Source organism: Microtus pennsylvanicus, chromosome 1 (genome assembly GCF_037038515.1).
Source record: "Microtus pennsylvanicus isolate mMicPen1 chromosome 1, mMicPen1.hap1, whole genome shotgun sequence".
Classification (NCBI taxonomy): domain Eukaryota; kingdom Metazoa; phylum Chordata; class Mammalia; order Rodentia; family Cricetidae; genus Microtus; species Microtus pennsylvanicus.
In genome coordinates, this window is record NC_134579.1 from 189195311 (window position 1) to 189216528 (window position 21218).

The 21218-nt window shown below is 41.9% G+C and overlaps 2 protein-coding genes across 2 annotated transcripts; both read right to left on the reverse strand.

Moving 5' to 3' along the window:
- Positions 1–4275: 4275 nt before the first annotated feature.
- Positions 4276–5319, reverse strand: LOC142842551 (trace amine-associated receptor 4). The gene has a single exon (XM_075959273.1). The coding sequence runs from the start codon at positions 5317–5319 to the stop codon at positions 4276–4278; it is 1044 nt and encodes a 347-aa protein (XP_075815388.1).
- Positions 5320–13397: 8078 nt separating this feature from the next.
- On the reverse strand, positions 13398–14435 carry LOC142842552 (trace amine-associated receptor 3). Its single transcript, XM_075959274.1, has one exon. It carries the CDS (start codon positions 14433–14435, stop codon positions 13404–13406), a length of 1032 nt encoding a protein of 343 aa, XP_075815389.1. The 3' UTR covers positions 13398–13403.
- Positions 14436–21218: the final 6783 nt, after the last annotated feature.

The window sequence follows — 21218 nt, forward strand, 5'->3', positions numbered from 1 at the left end:
AAAAGCACAATTTTATTATGCTTTTGATGTGGGATTCCCCTCTCTATGCTATGATTACCATTAATGAGTGAAGAAACTGCTTTGGACCTACAGCAGGGCAGAATTTAGCCAGGCAAGGAAAACTCAACTGAATGCTGGGAGAAAGAAAGGCAGAGTCAGAGAGAAGCCATGGAGCCTCTGCTGGAGACAGACACATTGAAACTTTGCTGGTAGGCCACGACCTCGTGGTGATGCACAGATTGATGGAGATGGGTTAAATTAGATGGAAGAGTTAGCCATTAAGAAGCTAGAGCTAATGGGCCAAGCAGTGATTTAAATCATATGGTTTCTGTGTGATTATTTCATGTCTGAGTTGCTGGGCCAGGAAACAAACTAAGGGCCTCCTTACAACATGCTTTTGCATGAGAGTATGTCATGATTAAGCACATAAAAGACAAGTTATATAACAGGAGATTCAAGTCTCTTTTTATTGCATTGCTCTCTGGGATTATGGAGATGAAGAATAAGCTTTATCGCGCCAGTGCAGAACCTTCAGTAGCCTATAGCTCAGAGCAGCAGGGAGACAATATACAGAATAAGACAAAGCTGTTTCCATGAGCTGGAGCTCAAATATCCTCCCAAATGTAGATCACTAGAGGATTGCCCCAGAACCCTGTCTTTCATTTCCCTCCCTCCTGTGTTTATAAACAAGTGTGTTCTTAGAAGAACATTTCCGAGTCCACATGTGATAATCTGCTGGAGCAGCTAGCACAGGTGCTGTGGGAGACCTTCCCCAACCTGGACAGAGGCCCAAGAGAGAGTATTATCATGTATTATCTTTCCATTGTCTAAGCTAGTTTTTACCTCTCCACTCACATGTCAGTCTACTAGAATCAGAGCTAGTTTGGAATAGAGATGCAGACCTGTTGTTTCAGCACTCAGGAGGCTGAGGCAGGAAGATTGAACACCTAAGCCAGCCCGGGTTACACAGAACTTAAATGTTTTAATAAGATATGGAGAAAAGTGTGGGCACTTAGTAGTTGAAATATCTTTGTATTTAAATTTTTCTATTCACCAGGTGGATGTAGTTTCCTAGCAGGTTACATGTGGGGCTCTCGGGTCCTTTTCTCACACCCTTGCAGCTCAGCCTGTATTCACTGACTGACTGAACTGACTCTATTCTGATGCAGTCTCTGTTCTTTTCTCATTTTATTTCCTATGTCAAGCCATGATATGCAACCTCAGCTAGAAATTACATCCTCCAAATCTCTTTTTGGACATGATCCCAAATTAAAGAGTTGCATACAAGATGCTCTCAAGACTCAAAAGGACAAAAGAAGTGGTGACCATCATTCTGCATTTAGCAGTAAGTTGTTACTGAGCTGGAGAGAAGGAAGAGCCAATGGGTACTGTCTCTGCTCTGCATCCAGCTTGTCTTCCTGACAGCTGGCACTGCAAAGCACCTGTTATCCAGAGGTGACTGCTCACTGCTGTCTTTACCAGCTCACGTGGCAGCCCTCACTTCAGTGCTTGGAAGTTCCTGCACCAGCCTGCTTTCTCAAACAAAGCATCATGAGAGAGCTTAGTGGTTTTCCTGTGGTGGTCTGGCTACCTTCCCTAGCATTTATCTCAACTCTAGTGGAGGTGTTGCCTGGTTTGCTTAACTTGATATGTCTCCTTGACTTAAAAGGCACACAGACTCCACTGTATCCACATGAGGCTATGTTTTCTCCCTGTGTGTTCTTTTTTTTTCTCTATGCCAGCAGCAAATAGCTGCAGGTGATATTTTATTTTTTTTAATTTATTTATTTATTAAGGATTTCTGCCTCCTCCCCGCAACCGCCTCCCATTTCCCTCCCCCTCCCCCGATCAAGTCACCCTCCCTCATCTGCTCGAAGAGCAATCAGGTCCCTGTGTGTTCTTAAAGTGTCCCATGTCTGGATTTTTCATAGCATCCATGAGCCTTCATTCGGTATTCTTCCCCTACTAGTGTATGTAGCAGTCCCTTGAAAATGGAACTTGATTCGTTCATCTCTGAACTACAAACACTCAGAGAAGCTGCAGGCAAAGAGTAGGGCTAAATAAATGTTTATTAACCTTTATGTATTTTGGTACAGAGTCATGTATCCAAGAAGTCACCAACTTCCTAAGATAATGGCCACTCTGCCCATCCCAGAGAGGTCTTCTAAAGCGAAGAATTGAATGATATGTGGCATGGCATTTCATTTCTGCTTAAACAGTCGTAGAAAGAGTATACCATAATGTTCTGGAAAACAGTTTAGTAATGTTCATGGACACTTTTGTGAACTATAAAATTCCTTAACATAAGGAATGATTTTGACTCTGGTAGTGGCTTCCACCAGCTCCTTCATTTCCCCTTAGTCGGTCTTCTTATAGAAAATTCTGTTAGAAAGCCTCAGGCCCCAGCTCTCATCTTGTCATAGCCTGTGTGCTATTTTCAGGATCAATAGAAAGAATGACTACATGATTTGTGAATTCCCATCGCATTCAGTCACTTGGACTCAGCAATGCAAACGACCTTGTTGAGTTACCAGACAGAAGGAGGCCCACCATAGAAGGGAGTCTCAAGCTGTCCCTGCAATTAATTATAAGAGGGCATCTTGTACCTTCAAGACCCGGATTGAGGTAAAGCCAAGAGTAACTTCCCTGTGCCTTTGGCTCTTTGAAAAGAAAGAATAATTCTGCCTCTCCGTGCTGCCATCGGCTTTCAGAGTGAAGGATATCTAAATGGTTAAATGACTCTAACCACACGACAGAAAACTACGGCCAAGCACTTAAAGCTTAATTTCACTTCAACTATTGTCCTGTGATAATAAGAGTAACTTGCTGAACCTTGTTGGTACCTGTGGAGATACTCTATTCAGATAAAATCCTGGTCTCTGAAAGCTCAGCTATTTAAAAGTATGTGCAGGTCAAGAGATTCCCAGGGGATTCCAAGTTGGGAATAGAAATGTTTCTTTAGAGGTGTTTTAACTGAAGAGTAGTTGGCCAGTGGAGATGCTGGGCCAAAGGGTAGAGCAAAGATGAGAACAGACTCACAAAGGGTTCACTTAAGACTTACAGACATGAGTTCCAGAAACATCAATGTCACAGCGTCCTACAACTGACTGTGATGCTGCTTGGCCAAGTGAGTAGATAAGGAGATTCTACTTGACCAAGTGCTCTGATATTACTGCATGAGTCACACAGAAGAAACTAAGATGGTGAGAGACAGACGCTGGTGATGTACATGAGAGATAAGAGGAAGGGAAAGATGAAGAGGACATGGAGAAATGACTTTCAGTAAGACAACATGTCCTAAACGTATGGGAAGAGGAAAATAGTTCGGTTTTGTAAATAATGTTCATACTTGGTTAACAGTCCGTGTACACACACACAACATACTACACACACACACACACACACACCACCACCAAACACACACATATTCCCTCTCTGTGATGCTCCTGCCCCATACACACATACTCCTGTTCCCCAAAACATGCTGCACATATGCACATATACACACATACAAAATCAGTACATATGCTCACAGAATATACACATATAATTAAACAGCAAAGATGTATATCAAATGAAAAAAGGAAAATTTTCCTAAAACTCTTTTTTTTTACTTATTTTTCTCATTTCCTGGCAGTTTAGTGTTATCAGATATGATAAATCCCTCATCAATTCTTGCTGAAAAGAGGCTTAAGCCTGAAAGTCTTGATAGCTGTCCGCCTCGTTTTACCTGCTCTTGTCGCATTCTCCTTAATCCCAGCCCCTGCTATGCTCAAGTTCTTTATCAATCCTCTCTACAAACAGCAATGGTCTCAGTAAGGTGGGGTAACTAGAGACGCACTGCATGGCTGTCAGGGATTGTTGAGGATGTTTGTGTCTCATTCTCTGATGCTCCAAGTTCAAGTGAGGACACTGTCGTTAAATCTAAGCCAAAGAAGTCAATCCCTAAATTTTGTAATTCCGGAGTCACCAGCATTTGTTGGAAATTTGTCTTCTTGTTTGTTCAAATGAATGACTTATGTAATAGACCAGAAATGAACCACTCTGGTGAGCTTTGGCACGGGTGCGCATGCATGCGTGCCCACACACACACACACACACACACACACACACACAGAGCAACAACAGCAAAAATCACACTAGATCTACTGCTTTCTCAGGTGGTCATAATGTCTACTGGAAAATTTTTCTCACCTAACCAGCCCCCTCTTCTTTCCCTGGGAAGAAAGACCATCCAGGGGCATTTCTCTAAAAAGAAAGCAGGCTAAAGTCGGACTAAGGATGTGCGGGATGCAGGTTTGAGGTAGAAGAATCCAAGCGAAAGATCATTCCTGTGACTATCATCCTCAAGGCCTTGCGAAACCAAGGGTAGAACATGCCATAGATAATGGGATTGAAAGTTGAATTAAAATACCCTAGCCAGAGGAAAACATTATACAAATCTTCCGGGGTTGTAAAATCAATGAAAGGGTCTATGATTGTCAAGACAAAAAATGGCAGCCAGCACAACACAAACACTCCCATGACGATGCTTAAGGTCTTGGTGGCCTTACTTTCCTTTTTGGATGTGGCCTTCGCTTTGCTTTCTGAGGTGGCCTGTTTTGTTCCAGGACCTGTGCCAATCTGCCTGGCATGCTTCCGGGCAACTGTGAAAATGTGTATGTAGATCCCCACCATGACTGTCCCAGGCAGGAAGAAGGCTATGAAGGAAGCTAGCACCCCCCAGAGCTTGTTAAATATCAACACACAGAAACCTGTACAGTCAACGGTTGCAACAAAGTCCTCGACACCGATCAGATTTAATTCTGAGAATACCAAACCAAAGGCAAAAAAGATGGGAATTGACCAACTGACAAGTAGAAAGACCTCTATGACGGGGATGGTGATTTTGGTGACGTAGTGCAGGGGGTCACACACAGCATAGTAGCGGTCAACTGAGATGAAGCAGAGGTGGAAAATGGAAGTGGTGCAGAGCATGATGTCACAGCAGCTGTGAACTTTGCAAAAGAGGTCTCCAAAATACCAGCAGGACTCGATGGACCTGATCATGCTGAAAGGCATGACCACGCAGCTCAACAGGAAGTCCGTGGTAGCCATAGAGAGAATAAGGAAGTTGGTTGGGGAGTGGAGCTGTTTGAAGTGGGCAACAGAAATGATCACGGCCATGTTTCCCAGCATGGTCGTCACTATTGCTCCAATCATGACAAGGTACATGGTGCAGACAACGTATGTGGGCCTTGCCTTCCTAGGGCAGGAATTGTTGGTCTCAGCAAAGCAAAACTGTGCTTCTGGGGGGCTCCAGAGGTCAGGCACACTCATTGCCTTTGTCTTGTGGGTAGTATGAGTCCTTTTCTGAAGAGCTGAGTTTCTTTCTGTGAAAAAAGAAAAAGAACAATAAAACCCTTGGTAGGGCCTTTGTCCATGTAATCTTAGCCAGCCTGCAAGTCTGAACTAACTTGAAAGTCCCTAGGAACCAGGAATGTTTTCTCCAAGCCTCATGTGTGTTATGAATCATTTTGGATCTTTCCACAATGTGGACTATGTTTCTGAGGTGGGAGGCTGCAAGTTTGCATTCTGACTAGCTCTCAGGAGAGGACGACAGTATTAGTTTGAGGCCACACCCTGAGCAGGAAGGCAACTGAAAAATCTTGAATTGATACTCTTATCCAACACCCATATATCCCAGGTGGAAGCATATGCCATCTTATTAATTTAATAGACCTAACTCCATATGCTGATCAAGAATTTTTCCTGTGCAGTTCTATTAACCTATTTTCTATATTAAAGCCCACTCAAGAATGATCATGAGTTGTAGAATTGTAGATCAGATTGAATGATGATTATAATCCACAGTGGTACTGTTTCTTTTGCAGATCCTTCTTCTCTGTGAATGGCCACAAATGCTCGTGCCTCTGCCTGCGAGAAGCCTGTCTCTTTGCAATGTGAAGAATAGAGTCTTCAGAACTGAGAGGAAAAGTGTGGCCAACATTGCAAGACTGCACATCAATAATATGAAAAATAAAGAAAAATGACTAAAATAACAAACACCATAAATCTCAGGGGCTCTCGCTTTTTTTAGCATTTGCATTCAGGAAGTAGAGTTGTGTTTGAGGATCCGCAGGGAGATTAGTTCCAAGTTTCGTATTGTTAACAAATTTGACATACGGGTGTATGTTGTTTAACCTGTCATGTTATGACTTTAATAAGCTGAGAACAATGGGGCTGACTCACCCAGGCTTTGGCATGGGTTTGTTTTTCCAGTGACCATGCTGGACACTTTTTTCCAAGAGCCAATAGCAAGCATTTGTGAGATCAAGAACCAATGGACTGAAGAAATGGACTTTGGCCTGAGAACAGACTAAAACTCACTGACCCCTTGGGAAAGTGACCACACAAATGCATCCTGAACCACGATTACATGAAGAAGGTGGTACTAAGAACACAGCAGCTTTGACATCGGGATTTCTATCATTGGCTGTGATGCTTCAGCAACCGTTCCAGTGTCTGTGCATTGTTTGACATATTACTGCTATAGCACATTTTATTAGCTGTGGATATAGAAATTTTACTCTTAAAGTTAGCATTGATTTCTTTTTTAATTGTATCAACTAATATGGCAATTAAAGTGAAGTGGAGAAATTAAGCAGCAGCAGTCAACTATAAGACAGGAAAGCATTTATAAAGCTCCACACAACACAATCAGACCCACAGCACAGATTATTTGAGTGTATATTGCTTTGGCTCCCAAACTGTGAGACTAAAAAATAATAAAATATTAAACACCCAGTTACTTCATTGAATAAATTAACTTTCCCAAGCCATTGTGACACACACTTTTAATCCCAACAACTCAGGAGACAGGGGCAGGTGGAGATCTGTGAGTTAAAGGCCAGCCTACTCTACACAGAGAGGGTTCTAAGACAGCCAGGATTGTTACAAAGAGAAATCCTGTCTCAAAAAAAAAAAAAAAAACAAGCCAAAAAAATTGTTTTTATTTTAAAGACTAACTTTAGAGATAACCAAGAATCACAAAACCCCTTGGGCATTTCCCACTACTGCTTATTCACCAAAATTTCATTTCCCAAATGTAATTGTACAATCTCCAATATGTCACCGTATGGTTATTAAAGTTTTAAGTTTCAGTTTTGTCAGGCTAATGCTGAAGGGAGCAGGCAAAAGTACCTTGACCTGAGTGCTGCTGTTTTGACTTCAGACTCCAATTTTACCTATAGATGAAACAAAACTCAGGGCCCAAAGCCCAAGGAGAGCTGGGAACTCTTCAATAACTGACCCACTTCCTCCTTTGGCTACAGAAATAGTAGTTAGGCATTTGGAAGGAGTCGATGAATCTTATTGATGGGAGGGAAAAGCTTGCATTGTAGGTTGGTTGACAACAATGGAACGTTCAACGAAGCCTCTAATGGCTAAATCCCGATTCGTGCAAATTGTAATCGTAACTGGGCAACAAATGTTTACGGTCTCTTTTAGGCTTAAAATCTTGCTTCAACTGGCATTGGGGGTCGCAGTTCAGCTGCTGAGTCTGTCTTCTGCAGCCCTGATCCATCCGGCCCCTCCGCTTTCCTCCCTCTTTTGTGCTGCCCTGCATTAAATCTTGTTCTGCAGTAACCTCTGGGTCCACTTGGATTGATTCGGAGCCTCGGGCCATAACAAAGCCACAGAAAAGCGAGCTTACCCCGAGGTAGTAAAGTATATTTTTGAGAGGAGGTGGGGGTCCAAGCCAAGATAGTGAGCTTTGTGAGCTGCATCCCAGTCAGGGGGTTTCTTAAAACGTTGAACAAATCACTTATAGCTGCTACCAGTATCTGTTCTCCTTGCTGTTGCATAGTTAGTGTGTACTAAGGAAATAGTTAAAGGTTCGATTGTGGCAGAAGATAGACAAAATATAGTTGCTTGTACTTGAGAGATAATTAAACAGATAGACATTAGCTAAAAATAGAAGAAAAAGTAAAACACACCCAGTATTTTAAAATGTTTACCTGAGGGGCTAGAGATGGCTCAGAGGTTAAGAGCACTGACTGCTCTTCCAGAGGTCCTCAGTTCAATTCCCAGCAACCACATGGTGGCTTACAACCATCTATAATGAGACCTGGCGCCTCCTTCTGGTTTGCAGGCACACGTGGAAGGAATGCTATACACATAATATAATAAATAAATAAATTTAATCGGGAACTCACCAAGGCCAGCTGGCCTGGGTCTGAAAAAGCATGGGATAAATCCGGACTAGCTGAACATAGAGGACAATGAGGAATACTGAGAACTCAGGAACAATCGCAGTGGGTTTTTGATCCTACTGCACGTACTGTCTTTGGGGGAGCCTAGGCAGTTTGGATGCTCACCTTTGGAGACCTGGATAGAGGTGGGCGGTCCTTGGGCTTCCCACAGGTCAGGGAACCCTGATTGCTCTTCGAGCAGATGAGGGAGGGTGACTTGATCGGGGGAGGGGGAGGGAAATGGGAGGCGGATGAGGGGGGGAGGCAGAAATCCTTAATAAATAAATAAAAAAAAGAATGCAAAAAAAAATGTTTACCTGAAAGAAGAGTTAAGATAATGTCACTAAATTCCTATCCTGAGCTCCTGGCCAGCAGCTGCAAACACCTATCTGACTGCTGGGTAGTGTTTTGTTATAACCAAACTGTCAGGGAGGTGAACAGAGATGAATTTTTGGGTGCAATTTTAAAGCTTGACGTGCTGAAGATTTCCCTCCCTACATTAAATTAATTAAAATGTAATTCAATTTTCAAATTAAAAAAATTACAAGAATTTATTAAAACAATAAAACCTGAAGTCCTCCCTAGCCTCACAATAGTCACAATAGGAAGTGACTGCCTTGCTTTTCTTTTAAACCATAACATTTCCCCCAAACGTAAGCAGCAGAGGGGTAAATTCATTTCTGTATTTCTTACCATCACTCAGGAAAGCATGGGAAATTGTCGGTTATTTTCAGAAGTGGGAAGAAAGACTGGCTTATAATTCTGAAGAGGAGAAAGAAATGCGACCTCTTCATTCAGCACTGGCCCTGGAGAGAAAGGTCTGCACACTAATGAAGCAGACACAGACTGTGGAATACTGATTTTGACAATGTAGGATGGACCTGGTGTGTACACTTTTATCCCAGCATTCTGGAGGATGAGGCAGGAGGACCACAAACTGGAGGCCAGCCTAGAAGACATAGCAAGACTACATCTTACATCTCAAAAAAACTAGAAAGAAAGCAACATATTGCCCCAAACTGAAAAAAGGGGGGGGGACTTCATGTGATGATTTTCTCCAGTTATTCAATGCTTAAAGTATATCAATGTGTATGTATATCTCACAGTTGAGAGATAGTATTCCACAGTCCAATGATAAAAATATACCAGAAAAAAACTAGAAGACATATCACATCAGATATACCGGACATCTTTTTTCTATTTTAACTGTTAGATACCTCAAACATCCTGCTTTGGGGACTCTTTGCAAAAGCACTGATTTCCTCTTCCCCAGTGCTTCTCACTCCTGCCTGGTTTCTTAGGCAAGGAAGCATGTGGGGTAACAAGAGATCGGCTCGCTCCATGGCTCTTTAGAATTACAGTGAGATTTTTGGAATGTCCCAGGTTTATTTTTACAGATCAGTATTCAAATTGTGGTTCCCCTCTATAGACCAATCACACACACACACACACACACACACACACACACACACACACACACCCCACAACGCCACCCCAAAACAATCTGAATTTCTTTCCCTCTCATAATGCAATCTCCATTACTTTACCAGTATTTAGTTCTCTAATAGGTAATTCAGAGTGACAGCGATTGAACCAAGAGTAACCAACGTGCCAGTCTCTTACCAAACAAAGGAGCACCGTCCTCCCTCAGTCTGCTCCTCCTGGCTCATTTCCCACTCTGTAGCAGACACATAGGACACGGGCTCCCACTCCTGGGGCGGCTCCTGGCCGGCTGCTCTGGGCTCTGTATTTAAGCATGAGATGCGCCTCTCGAGGCTGCACCTCCTGTGTCCTCAAGGTCTGCATGTGACCCTTTCACCTCCTTCACTCTGCTGCCAGTTGAGATCACAGGAAGCCACCCGAGAATGGGCCCCAGAGAACACACTAGGTTTGTGACTGTGGCCTCAGGGGCAAGTAGAATTTGTCTTGCACAAGGTCAAAGGTGGGGAAAGCGGGAAGCGGGAAAGAAGGAGAAGAGAAACACAGGCGGAGACAGAGAAGGAGAAAATAATCCAGCAAATGTTCACCTTACCTCTTGTGCTAGATTGGTTGTTTGTTTTTAATCTAGATGCTAAATTATGGGTCTTTTTCAAAAATGTGCTTTAATTATGTGTCTGGGCGGGAGGGGTATGTGTGCAGGAGTGAGGTGCCCTGAGGTCAGAGACTTTAGCATTTCCCTGGAACTGGAGTTGCAGGCAATAGTGAGCACACTGATGTGGGTGCAGGCAAATACACTCAGCTCCTCTGCTTGAGCAGTATGCACTCCTAATCTCTGGACCATGCCATCTCTCTGGCCTCCATTGGCTCTTTGAAACGGGGTGTAGCTGTGCAGTGTTGGCTGGCCTGAAACTTGCTAGGTAGAGTGGGCAGGCCTCCAGCTTGTCAGCAACAGAAAATACATCACTGTCAATTCTCCACAAAGGAATTTACTTTGTAAACATCATGTTGCTGGGTGTTTTTAATACACCTATATTTCTTGTGTTACGGAAGCAAAACACGAGGATTGCTACAAGCTACCAGCCTGGGCAATATAAGGAAACATGTGTCTTTTGAAAAAAACAGGCAAGCAGAATGACAGAGGAAGAGGAGGGTCTAGTCACAGCTCAGTGATAGAGTCTGCCTCGCACACAGGCATCCTGACTTTGATGATCTCAGCATGCTCCCACGAGGACACAGGAAATGGGACAAGTCCGTCACAATATGGATAGCTTCATAATTGTTGGGGACCGTGAAGTCTGTATGTTGTTTCAGATCATTTCCCTTATTCACTGAGACCTCAAAATTATTAAAATTCAGCTTAAGCATTTCTTTAAAAAAATAGATTCAAATCGTTCATATCTAAACCAAATTGTTAAAAATTAACTTTATTGCCTTCTCTGAGGAATTTACTCTTGAAAACAAACAAGAGAGATGATAGCATGGCTGGAAATGCTGAGATTTGATTGATGTCCTCACCTGGGATGATTTATGTGCTCACTTGGGATGACAAGACTCACCTTACCACACTTTTCAAGTGGAGAACAGATAAATGTGTAGTGTAGAGTTATTTTTTACAATGTGGGTTAGTGTGTATTTGTGAGTGTGTATGAGGGAGAGAGAGAGAGAGACACAAGTGTGTATGTAAGTGTGTGGGTGTGCCGGGCTTGTGCCACTGTATCCGGTGTGAAGGTCAGAGAGCAATCTCAGTTGACCTCCGCCTTTCTGCTTGTTTAAGATGGGTCTCTTTGGGCTGGCTGACCCTTGAGCTTTTGGATATTCTCCTGTCTCTGTCTCCCACTTCCCAAAAGACCCCTGAGCTGCTCCATGTGGATTTTGGGGGGGGGAGCCTACAGACCCGAGCTCAGATTGTCAGGCCCTTACACTGAGCCATCTCTCAGGCCTGGTTTTACTAATTTTGATATTTTCAATAGTGTGCAGCCATGAAAACAGAAAGGAAAATAATATTTTAAAAGCAGTTAAGCTCAGAACGTGGTTTAAGGTCTCTTAGAGGATCTAAAGGCAAAGACAGAGCAAACAAAGGTTAGCAGTTGGAAACTTCTCCTGCCAGGTACTGTAAAACCAGGACGCTGATGGGATTACGGAACCCAGAAGCATGAAACCAACCCCTTGGTTTCTCCGAGTTCTGAGATGAGGCTGTTAGCTGCTTCCACAGCTTGGAAGGAGCCCTCTATAAGGTGAATTCTTGCTATCCAATAGTTGCTCATATTGTTACTTTTGCATAAATTATTTTACCAGAGAGCTGATTTCAATCTAAAAATGTTTTAAGTGTGTGTGCCTCTATCCCCCCTCTCACACATATATACCTACATAAATAAATAAAGCAATTTTAAAAAGTTAAGTACAGGTTTACTGAAAAGATTCCCTAAAATTGCTTTCAGGCTATCTGCATAATGTATATAAAATACAAGTTTATTTTGTAGCTCACTTTCAAGATGTCTTACTATGTACATAAAAGTATTCTAAAATTTTTTAAAAAACCACCTCTGACCTAGACATTTGTGATAAGGCATATTTAATATATCTCTACATTGATATTTAAAAGGGAGGGTGGAGAAGGTCAGAGAGGAAACCAGCACCTATATGGGAGCTAAGGATTTTAAGAGAATTGAGTCAAATAAAGCGGTTCACTAAGAGCTTCCACGAATCTTAGCAGTGTTTCCTTGAATTCCTAAAGCACAATTAGACAGGATCCAAAACCGATAGCACTTTAAATTCTTTATTTTGAAGTCAGTCTTCGTCTTGTCTTTATTCTATGTGACAATTCATATTTCTTCTGTATGGTTTTTTATTGTTGTTTTTAACAGTCAGAACTAACTGCACTCTGGATGCAGACTTAATTAACCAATGAATGTCTCGATTAACCAGTTAAAATCGTGGGAAGGAGTTCTCAGTAGTCCTCATTGTCCGCTATGTTCAGCGAGTCCGGTTTTATCCCAGGCTTTTTCAGACCCAGGCCAGCTGGCCTTGGTGAGTTCATAATAGAACATCCCCATTGTCTCAGTGTGTGGGTGCACCCCTTGCGGTCCTGAGTTCCTTGCTGGTGCTCTCTCTCCTTCTGCTCCTGATTTGGACCTTGAGATTTCTGGGCTGAGGAGGGAGGGGGACTTGACTGGGGGAGGGGGAGGGAAATGGGAGGCGGTGACGGGGAAGAGACAGAAATCTTTAATAAATAAATAAATTTAAAATAAAAAAAATCGTGGGAAAGAGCTTAGGTAGCTCACAGAGCTGCAGTTGCTGAAACATTATGGATAGACCAGTGTTTGCCGTGACCTGGTACCTTAGTTACTATTCTACTGCTATGAAGAGACACCATGACCAAGGCAACTTATAGAAGAAACTGTTTATTGGGGGCTCACAGTTTCAAAGGGCAAGCATGGCAGTAGGCAGCCACTGGAACAGTAGCTGAGAGCTTACATCTTGGGGCACAAGCTCTAGACACAGAGAGAGACCTAACTGGGGATGGCTGGGCTATTGAAAACTCACAGCAACCCCCCCCCCCCAATGACACTCCTCCAGCAAAGCCACACCTCTTAATCCTCGCAACACAGTTACACTAACTGTATTCAAACATGTGGTTTAATTCTCATCACACCATCACACCTAGATTTGTAAGGGTCAAATTAGTGTCACTTCCTGTATTTAATTCAGATTTATTCAGGGTTTTTTTTTTTCTTAGTGTGCTTCATGATAGAGATTTGCAGTTTCTGAATTGGAAAGAAATATTTTTCCTGACATGATATGCTCAAGAGCTTTGCGAAACCACGGGTAGAAAAAGCCATGGATGAGGGGGTTGCAAGTAGAGTTGAAATACCCAAGCCATACCAGAAGATCGAGCACTATGACAGGTGTGGAGTACTCTAAATACGGGTCAATCAAAACAGCCAGAAAGCAAGGCAACCAACACGCTAGAAATACCCCCATGACGATGCCCAGGGTCTTAGCTGCTTTCCTATCCTTTTTCTTAGACAGGTGTTTTCTTACTTCTCCTTTTGTATTCTCGGGCATACTGTTGAGGGCTCGAGCATGTCGTTTGGAAACAATAAAAATTTTACCATAAATACCAACCATGATGGAGCCAGGTGTGAAGAAGCAAATAGTGAATAGTATCGTCCCCCAAAATCTGTTGAATGTAAGTGCACAGAAATTGAAGCAAGCGACAAGAATCTGGTAGCTCTGCATACCGGAAACATTGGCCTCTGATAGAACTAAGCCAAAAGAAAAAAGAGCTGGGGCCGCCCAGCAAAAGGCCAGCAGTCTCTTGATCACGGACACCGTCATGGTGGCGGTGTAGTGCAAAGGATAACATACCGCATAAAACCGGTCGATGGCAATGGAGCACAGGTGGAATATGGAGGTCAGGCTTAGCATCATGTCGAAGCCGGCGTGGAATTTGCAAAAGCTGTCCCCGAAATACCAGCAGCTCTCCACTGATCTCACCATGCTGTAAGGCATGATGACAAAACCCAGCAGGAAGTCCGTGGTTGCCATGGAGAGGATCAGAAAGTTGGTGGGAGAGTGGAGCTGTTTGAAATGTGATATGGAAATCATTATGACCAAGTTTCCGAAGATGGTGATAATCATGGCTCCTGTCATAAAGGAGTACATTATCACACGGACACGGAAAGAGCGATTGGTGGGAGGACAGGTTTTGTTCCCAAGCTTTGGACAGCTGGATAAGTCTTCGGGAATGTATGCTAGATCCATGGTGCTTTATCCTTCAATTCCTGTCCAGGAGGATGTCGGGATTTCTTATTTTCTTCAAATCATCACAGAGAACTTCACCTGCCAGGAGTAAAACAATGTTTGAAGTCTTCTGCATTAATTCACTCTAAATATCAGTAATTCAAAAATTCAAAATTATACCTACTGTGTTTATTTTCTGAGTTAGTTGCCTCAGAAGAAAAATGAAAAGCTTCAACTGTTTGTGCTTCCCTGTGTTAATGTTTTTATTTTTGTCTATCCATTCTCCCCTTTACTCATCGTATGTTTGCCTAAATACTGTTTTTATTCCTGTAACGAACTGGAAGATTTCCCATAATTTTTTGGTTGACATTTATCATAAGCAACCTCATCCCCAGAACTTGAACTATAATAACCTTACATATCTCTCACCATAAAAACACTTAATATGCAAAATCTTAAGTCAAAATGCAAAGTTTTTCCCTATGTATTTGTTCATTAGCTTGAATTCTTCACGTGCAAAAATTCTATAGCTATTTTAGGCACCAGAAATAACATATTGTCAAGGGAAACTGTTTATAAGTAATCATGTCAAACAGTTTACCACTGGGATATTTTATTTCTCTATTCAAGCTGATAAAGTTGGCAAGTCTGCAGACACATTCATGTGCCCAAAGTCAAACAAGTAATGCAAGGTGTTTTTCTGCAATTAAAATCTATCGAAAGTTTGCTGAACACTTTCATTGCAGCAAAAGACATAGAGACATAGCACTGAACTTCAACTGCATAAGCTAATTTCCTTAGCCTTAAAAATGAAAGTATCGTAAACTATGCTCAAAATAAAAACTGTGAGCCAGAGTGCTAACACAGAAAGCAAATATTTGTGCATGTCACTGAGTAATACATACACTGCCGTTCCCCTAACCAATTCTCCAATTTCAGTACCTAGAACTAGCACTAACTATGATTCTCTGTTTATTTCTAGTTTCACGGGTCAGAAAATAATGTTGAGTTCTATAGAACCCATTAAAAAATTGTCTCAAAATACAGAGTGGTGGCTCAGTCCACCACTCCACAGTCTGAGGAAGAGAGGTTGCCAGAATCTCAAACCTGACTGAGCTACATGCTGAGTTCCAGAGAAAAACCAGTTCAGAATCAAACAAATACACAGACAAATGAGTAAGTATCTTTAAGAACAAATTCTCAGCTGTAAATTCTGTTTTTACAGACTCCAAAACATTCTGAATCTAAAAGAAAAATTTTGTCCCAAGAGATGTGTGTTGATTTCTGTTAAATATGCTAAGTTAAAAGCAACAGGGTGATAGGATAAGTTTATGAGTAATTTCATAAAATAGATTAAGACTTTGTTATAAAACATGAATGGCGTGAAATGTACTAGGAAAGATAAAGTATATTCATTACAATTTGTGGCTTAATAATTTCTGTTTCATTCTCTACTGTCAACACTGAAGAAGACTGAAACAAGAAACACCACGTGAAGATGGCTGTAGGGCTGGCGGTCAGTTGACCATGTTCAGGTGTCACACTGACAGCTAAGGTAGAGATGAGGGAAACATTTCTCCCATGAGTTTATTTTATAACTTTGTGTGGGGCTTATACTCATAACATCAAAAATAAAAAGCAGCAACAGCTCCGAGTTCATACAAAAGCCTTGTTTGTTGACAATGGGCAGGGGTGTATTTTCTGAGCATTTTTTGAAAAGCTGGTAGGTGTAGGCCTATTTTTAGATGCTAGTCGCTTACAAACAATTGGATTGAGAAGCTTCTGTTCCATAGAGCAGGGCAGAAGGTAAGAAAGAATTGTAGTGAGCTTTTCTTATAATTTACAAGAAATGTTGCTTTATTTGGAAATTAGTAGAGCAGAAATTATCTACTAAAACTAAGTGTGGGAGAGTGTGTTAGACATGGAGTAGGAAGCAAGGAAGCTATTGAAACACATCTTTCATAAGGACCAGACTTACCTTTTTCAGAGGATGAAAGGGGTAGTCTAGGAAACACGCCTTGACTGACAGGCAGGTCAGTCTATGGCCCTGTGGGTATATCAAGTGTATATTTCAACATCTGTTTCCATGGAAATTCTGATGTAGGCTCCCCTCCCTTCAGTCCCTCACCTGCTCTCCATACTGTCTTGAAAATGTCTGCTCTAGTCTGGTTTGTGGTGGCACATGTCTTTAATTCTAGCACTCAAGAGGTGGAGGTAGGCAGATATCTATGCATTCAAGACCAGCCTGGTCTACAAAGCTAGTTCCAGGACAGCCAGAATTGCTACACAGACAAACTCTGTCTCAAAAAAGAAGGAGAAAGAGGAGAAGGAGAAGAAGGAGGAGGAGGAGAACTTTGAATAAACAATATTATCTTCAAGAAGCCTGTATGTGTGAGTGTGTGTGGGTGGGTGTGTGTTTGCTTGCTTGTTTGTTTATTTTCAAGTCAGAGTTTCTCTGGGTAACCCTGACTTTCCTGAAGCCCTCTATGTAGATCAGGCTGCCGTTGAACTCAAAATTTCTCCTGCCACCCAAGTGCTGTAATTAAAGGCAGAGGTCAGATACTATTTTTTAAAAAGAAGTTCGAGGCCAGCCTGGTCTATAAGAGCTAGTTCCAGGACAGATTTCAAAGCTACAGAGAAACCTGTCTTTAAAAAAAAAAAAGCCAATAAATAAATAAACAACAAAAAAAACTTCCCCTGTCAGAATTAATCTCACAAAATTATTGATGTAACCAAAGAAATGAGAGAGATACTCTTTGCCTTCTAGCACTGCTCTTTGTCTTAAAGTAGATTTCTAAAAAAAAAAAAAAAAAAGGAAGAGAGAGAGATAGCTTTCCACTTGCTTGCTAACCCTGATGACATAAAACAAAGCCATCTTTAAGGCAGGTATCACTTGTTAAATTAAATAGTAAGAAGCTAGCTCGCTCCAACACAGCATTGAAATCTAATTAGTAAAGCACTCTGACTCATGACATTCAGTAATCTGTCTTGGAAAATGTTAAGATAATTGGACAACAGAAAACACTGTGTAAAACGTAGCAAACAAACCCTTTCCTTCTGCCTCCCCTTCAAATACAAGCAAATCTCAGATAAATGCAAAAATTTTGGCCATCTGAAAGTTTCAAAACTACTTACCCCAAATCCTTCTTTTATGTTGTTCTATTTTGCTTTGGGGACAGGGTCTTACTCTGTAACCAGAGCTGGTTTGATACCCACAGAAGCCCTCCTTCTTCAGCCTCCCTGATGCTGGACTTACAGACAAAAACTATTACAGCTGTTATGCCAAGCCTCCGTTTGGTTCATTGCACTATCCCAACTGCTCCACACGTATGAAATATCTCAGATCTTGAAGTAGCCACTGCAGCTGCACAGGAGAACCAGTATTATAATCTAGCTCTCCTGGTCCCTTTTCCAGTGAACCCCCTTCATCACTTTCTGTATGTGATTCGTTACTGTTTTATCTGGGCAGCAAAAGTATTTATGACCTCAGTCTGTCCAAATAAAATAATCTGTAGGCCAGTCCTGTTCTCATTTCCTGGGAATGGACTTGGGACAAAAAAATCAGGCCATTCCCCAAAAGACGCATCTTCACAATGTTTCTATACTATCTGTACACTCATTGAATTGACAAGAACTCTTTCAGATCATAGAGATCTGACATTTCAGGTGTGGGCATTCTGTGTGGAACGAGGGAGCAGTTTTGACAAGCAAGGAGTGACAGAAAATCTTTAGTAAATGATGCTTGCAGGGGAAGATATTAAAATAATACACAACATCTGGAAGTAATTTGAATAGTACATGTTATTTTTGTGAAGATAAGATGCCAAAGAAGAAAATGTGTCTTAGCATTACCAAAATACCTTGCAATTATTGAGTCATGCCTCATATAATTTTGAAGTAAGCAAAAGCATTTTATATGTCACATGGAAATTTGTAAACGCTACTGAACAAATTTTGATGGAAATATTAAAGCCTTTCACAGGAATACTGTAATAATTATTTCCAAGTTAGGGAAACGAAACTCTACCTTTTTCTGTTATAACCCATGTATAACACATTCTAATTCCCAAACATTTGTATTAGGGAAAAATGGTCAGTATGTTTCCAATTCTTTTTATGATGTGGTACCTTTTGTTTCTTGTGTTCCTTTCACTTCATTGAGTCTCTTCTGGTGGCTTGGCAGGTGTGATGCAAGAAGTTCTGGAAAGTCCAGTGCAGAGAATTAACACACCTGCTTATGTAGGTTTGTCTCTGCTCTCAAGAGGGCTGCAGTGAAGAGGGCAGGTCCAGGATGCTAGGAGAAGTCTTCACGACAGATCCCCGACGTAATTACTATTTAACTTTCTTCCCGGGAGGATATCATAATAGTCTGTGTATTTCAGTGTCCCGGTGAATGTCAGTTTCTTTTTTCCAAATGAAGGACAATAATTTCAGGCCTGATGTCTTGGATATACTAAAATTATATTGACATATGAAACTAAACTAAATATTGACTGATGATATCCAAGCAAAGAATAATTGTCTTTTTATTATTTATTTATTTTTCCCAGCCCAATCACAGTTTCTCCTCCCAATCCCTACCCCAAGCCTCCTCTCTCCTCCTCCCCATCCACTCCTCCTCCTTTCTCTTCAGAAAAGGGCAGGCTTCCCATCTATATCAGCGGGCCATGTCGTATCAAGTTGCAGTAAGACTAAGCACCTCCTCACCTAATGAGGCTGGATGAGGCAACCCAGTAGGAGGGAAGATTCCCAAAAGCAGGTAACAAGAGTCAGAGACAGGCCCTGTTCACACTGTTAGGAGACTCACCAGAAGACCAAGCTACACAACTGTGACATAGGTGCAGAGGGCCTAGGTCAGTCCTGCAAGATCTCTGGTTGGCGCTTGAGTTTCTGTGAGTCCCTAGGAGCCCACGTTAGTTAATTCTGTGAGTTTTCTTAAGTTGTTCTTGGTTTCTCTGGCTCCCATATTCCTTCACCCTTCTCTTCTAATGTTCTACTGTGGATCTCTACAACTGTTTCCATCAGTTGCTGGGTGAAGCCTCTCTGGCAATAATTTTATGACTATCATTAGTGGGGTTTTTTTCTTTACATTTTAGAAATCAGTATGATGGGAAACTGGGAACCAATCTACCTCAAGACCCAGTTCTATTACTCCTGGATATATCTACCATACCACAAGGACACTTGCTCAACAATGCTCACAGCAGCTTTAGTCATAATAGCCAGAAACTGGAAGCAACCTAGATATCTATCAACCAAAGAATCGATAAAGAAAATGTGGCGCATTTATACAGTGGAGTATTTATTTATTACTCATCTGTTAAAAACAATGACATCATGAAGTTTGCCAGAAAATGGATGGAACTAGAAAATGACATCCTGAGTAAGGACACCCAGACCCAGAAAGACCAACATGGTGTATAGTCACTTATAAGTGGATATGGGTTATAATAAAGAAAGGAAAATTGTACTTTAATCCACAGATACAAAGAAGCTAAGGAACAAGGAAGGCTCAAGGGGAGCCACATGGATCTCACTGGGAAGGAGAAATAGAATAAACATCACAGGTAGACAGGGAAGGGGGAGTTGGATGGGGGCGGGCATGGAAACAGGAGGGATCAGGTTGGAGGAGGATAGAGGGAGAGAATACTGGGAAAGACAACTGGAATCTTGGGGCATCTCTGGAATGAGCTAGAAACCTAGTGCAATGGAAACTCCCAGGCATCTCTGAGAGTGACCAGACCTAAGACTCCCGGCAACAGGAAATGCAGGGCCTTAACCAGTCATCTACTGTGACCAGGCACTATATCCAGTGGAGAGAATGGGACCCCAACCGAGCACATAACCTTTGACCTACAATTTACTCTGCCTAGAAGATACTTTGGGTTAAGGTGACACAGAAATTATGGAAGTGGCCAATGACTGGACCAGCTGGAAACCCACATCCAGAGAGAAGCACATCTTTGACACTGCCTGGAGGGGCAGGACCCAGAGGCTGGACAGCCCAGGCACCTAGGATAAAACCAGAGAATAATTGTCTTAGTCCTGAAAGGTTTTCGTTTCCACTCTGAGTGAGAAGATGTTGGTATGGAAAGGACGTATTTGTTTTTACTTCAATGATTTGTATAGTTTGACTACAGTGCTTGGTTGAGGTGCAGGGGATAAAGGGAAAGAGAGGAGGAGAATGTATCAAATCATTTCATCTTAGAAACTAATCAAGAGATGGGAGAAGTGTTCATGAGGTCCCACTCACTCATCCTTGAGGAGATAAGAACAGCTGAAGGTTCCTGGGAGAGGTGGGAAGCATTCTTTAATGTTGTAGAAACTATTAAGTTATTCAGGCTCCAGTACATAAACCCACAGCCATGCATTTACAAGTGACTGTTTAAACCCAGTAGGTAGGTACACACCACATGCACACACCATACACACCGCACACACACACACACCACACATACCATACACATATGACACACACCACACAAACACCACACGCACACATCACACATACCATACACATATTACACACACCATGTACACACCATGCACATACACACCACATATATACCACACACATACACCACACACCACACGCACACACACACCACACACATACACCACACACTACACACACACTACACACACACACACACACACACACCACACATATACCACACACACACACACACAAACACACACAGAGCAAATTAACAAATAAAAAAATTGTAAAATAGAGGAACACTTGCTGAAAAGAAGAGAGCTTCATGGGGAGTGGGAAGGAATAAAAGTAATAAGGGATGAAAT

What these genes read in the sequence shown, in the direction of transcription:
- LOC142842551 (XM_075959273.1), bottom strand. Translation starts at nt 5,319, where the DNA reads ATGAGTGTGCCTGACCTCTGGAGCCCCCCAGAAGCACAGTTTTGCTTT.
- LOC142842552 (XM_075959274.1), bottom strand. Translation starts at nt 14,435, where the DNA reads ATGGATCTAGCATACATTCCCGAAGACTTATCCAGCTGTCCAAAGCTT.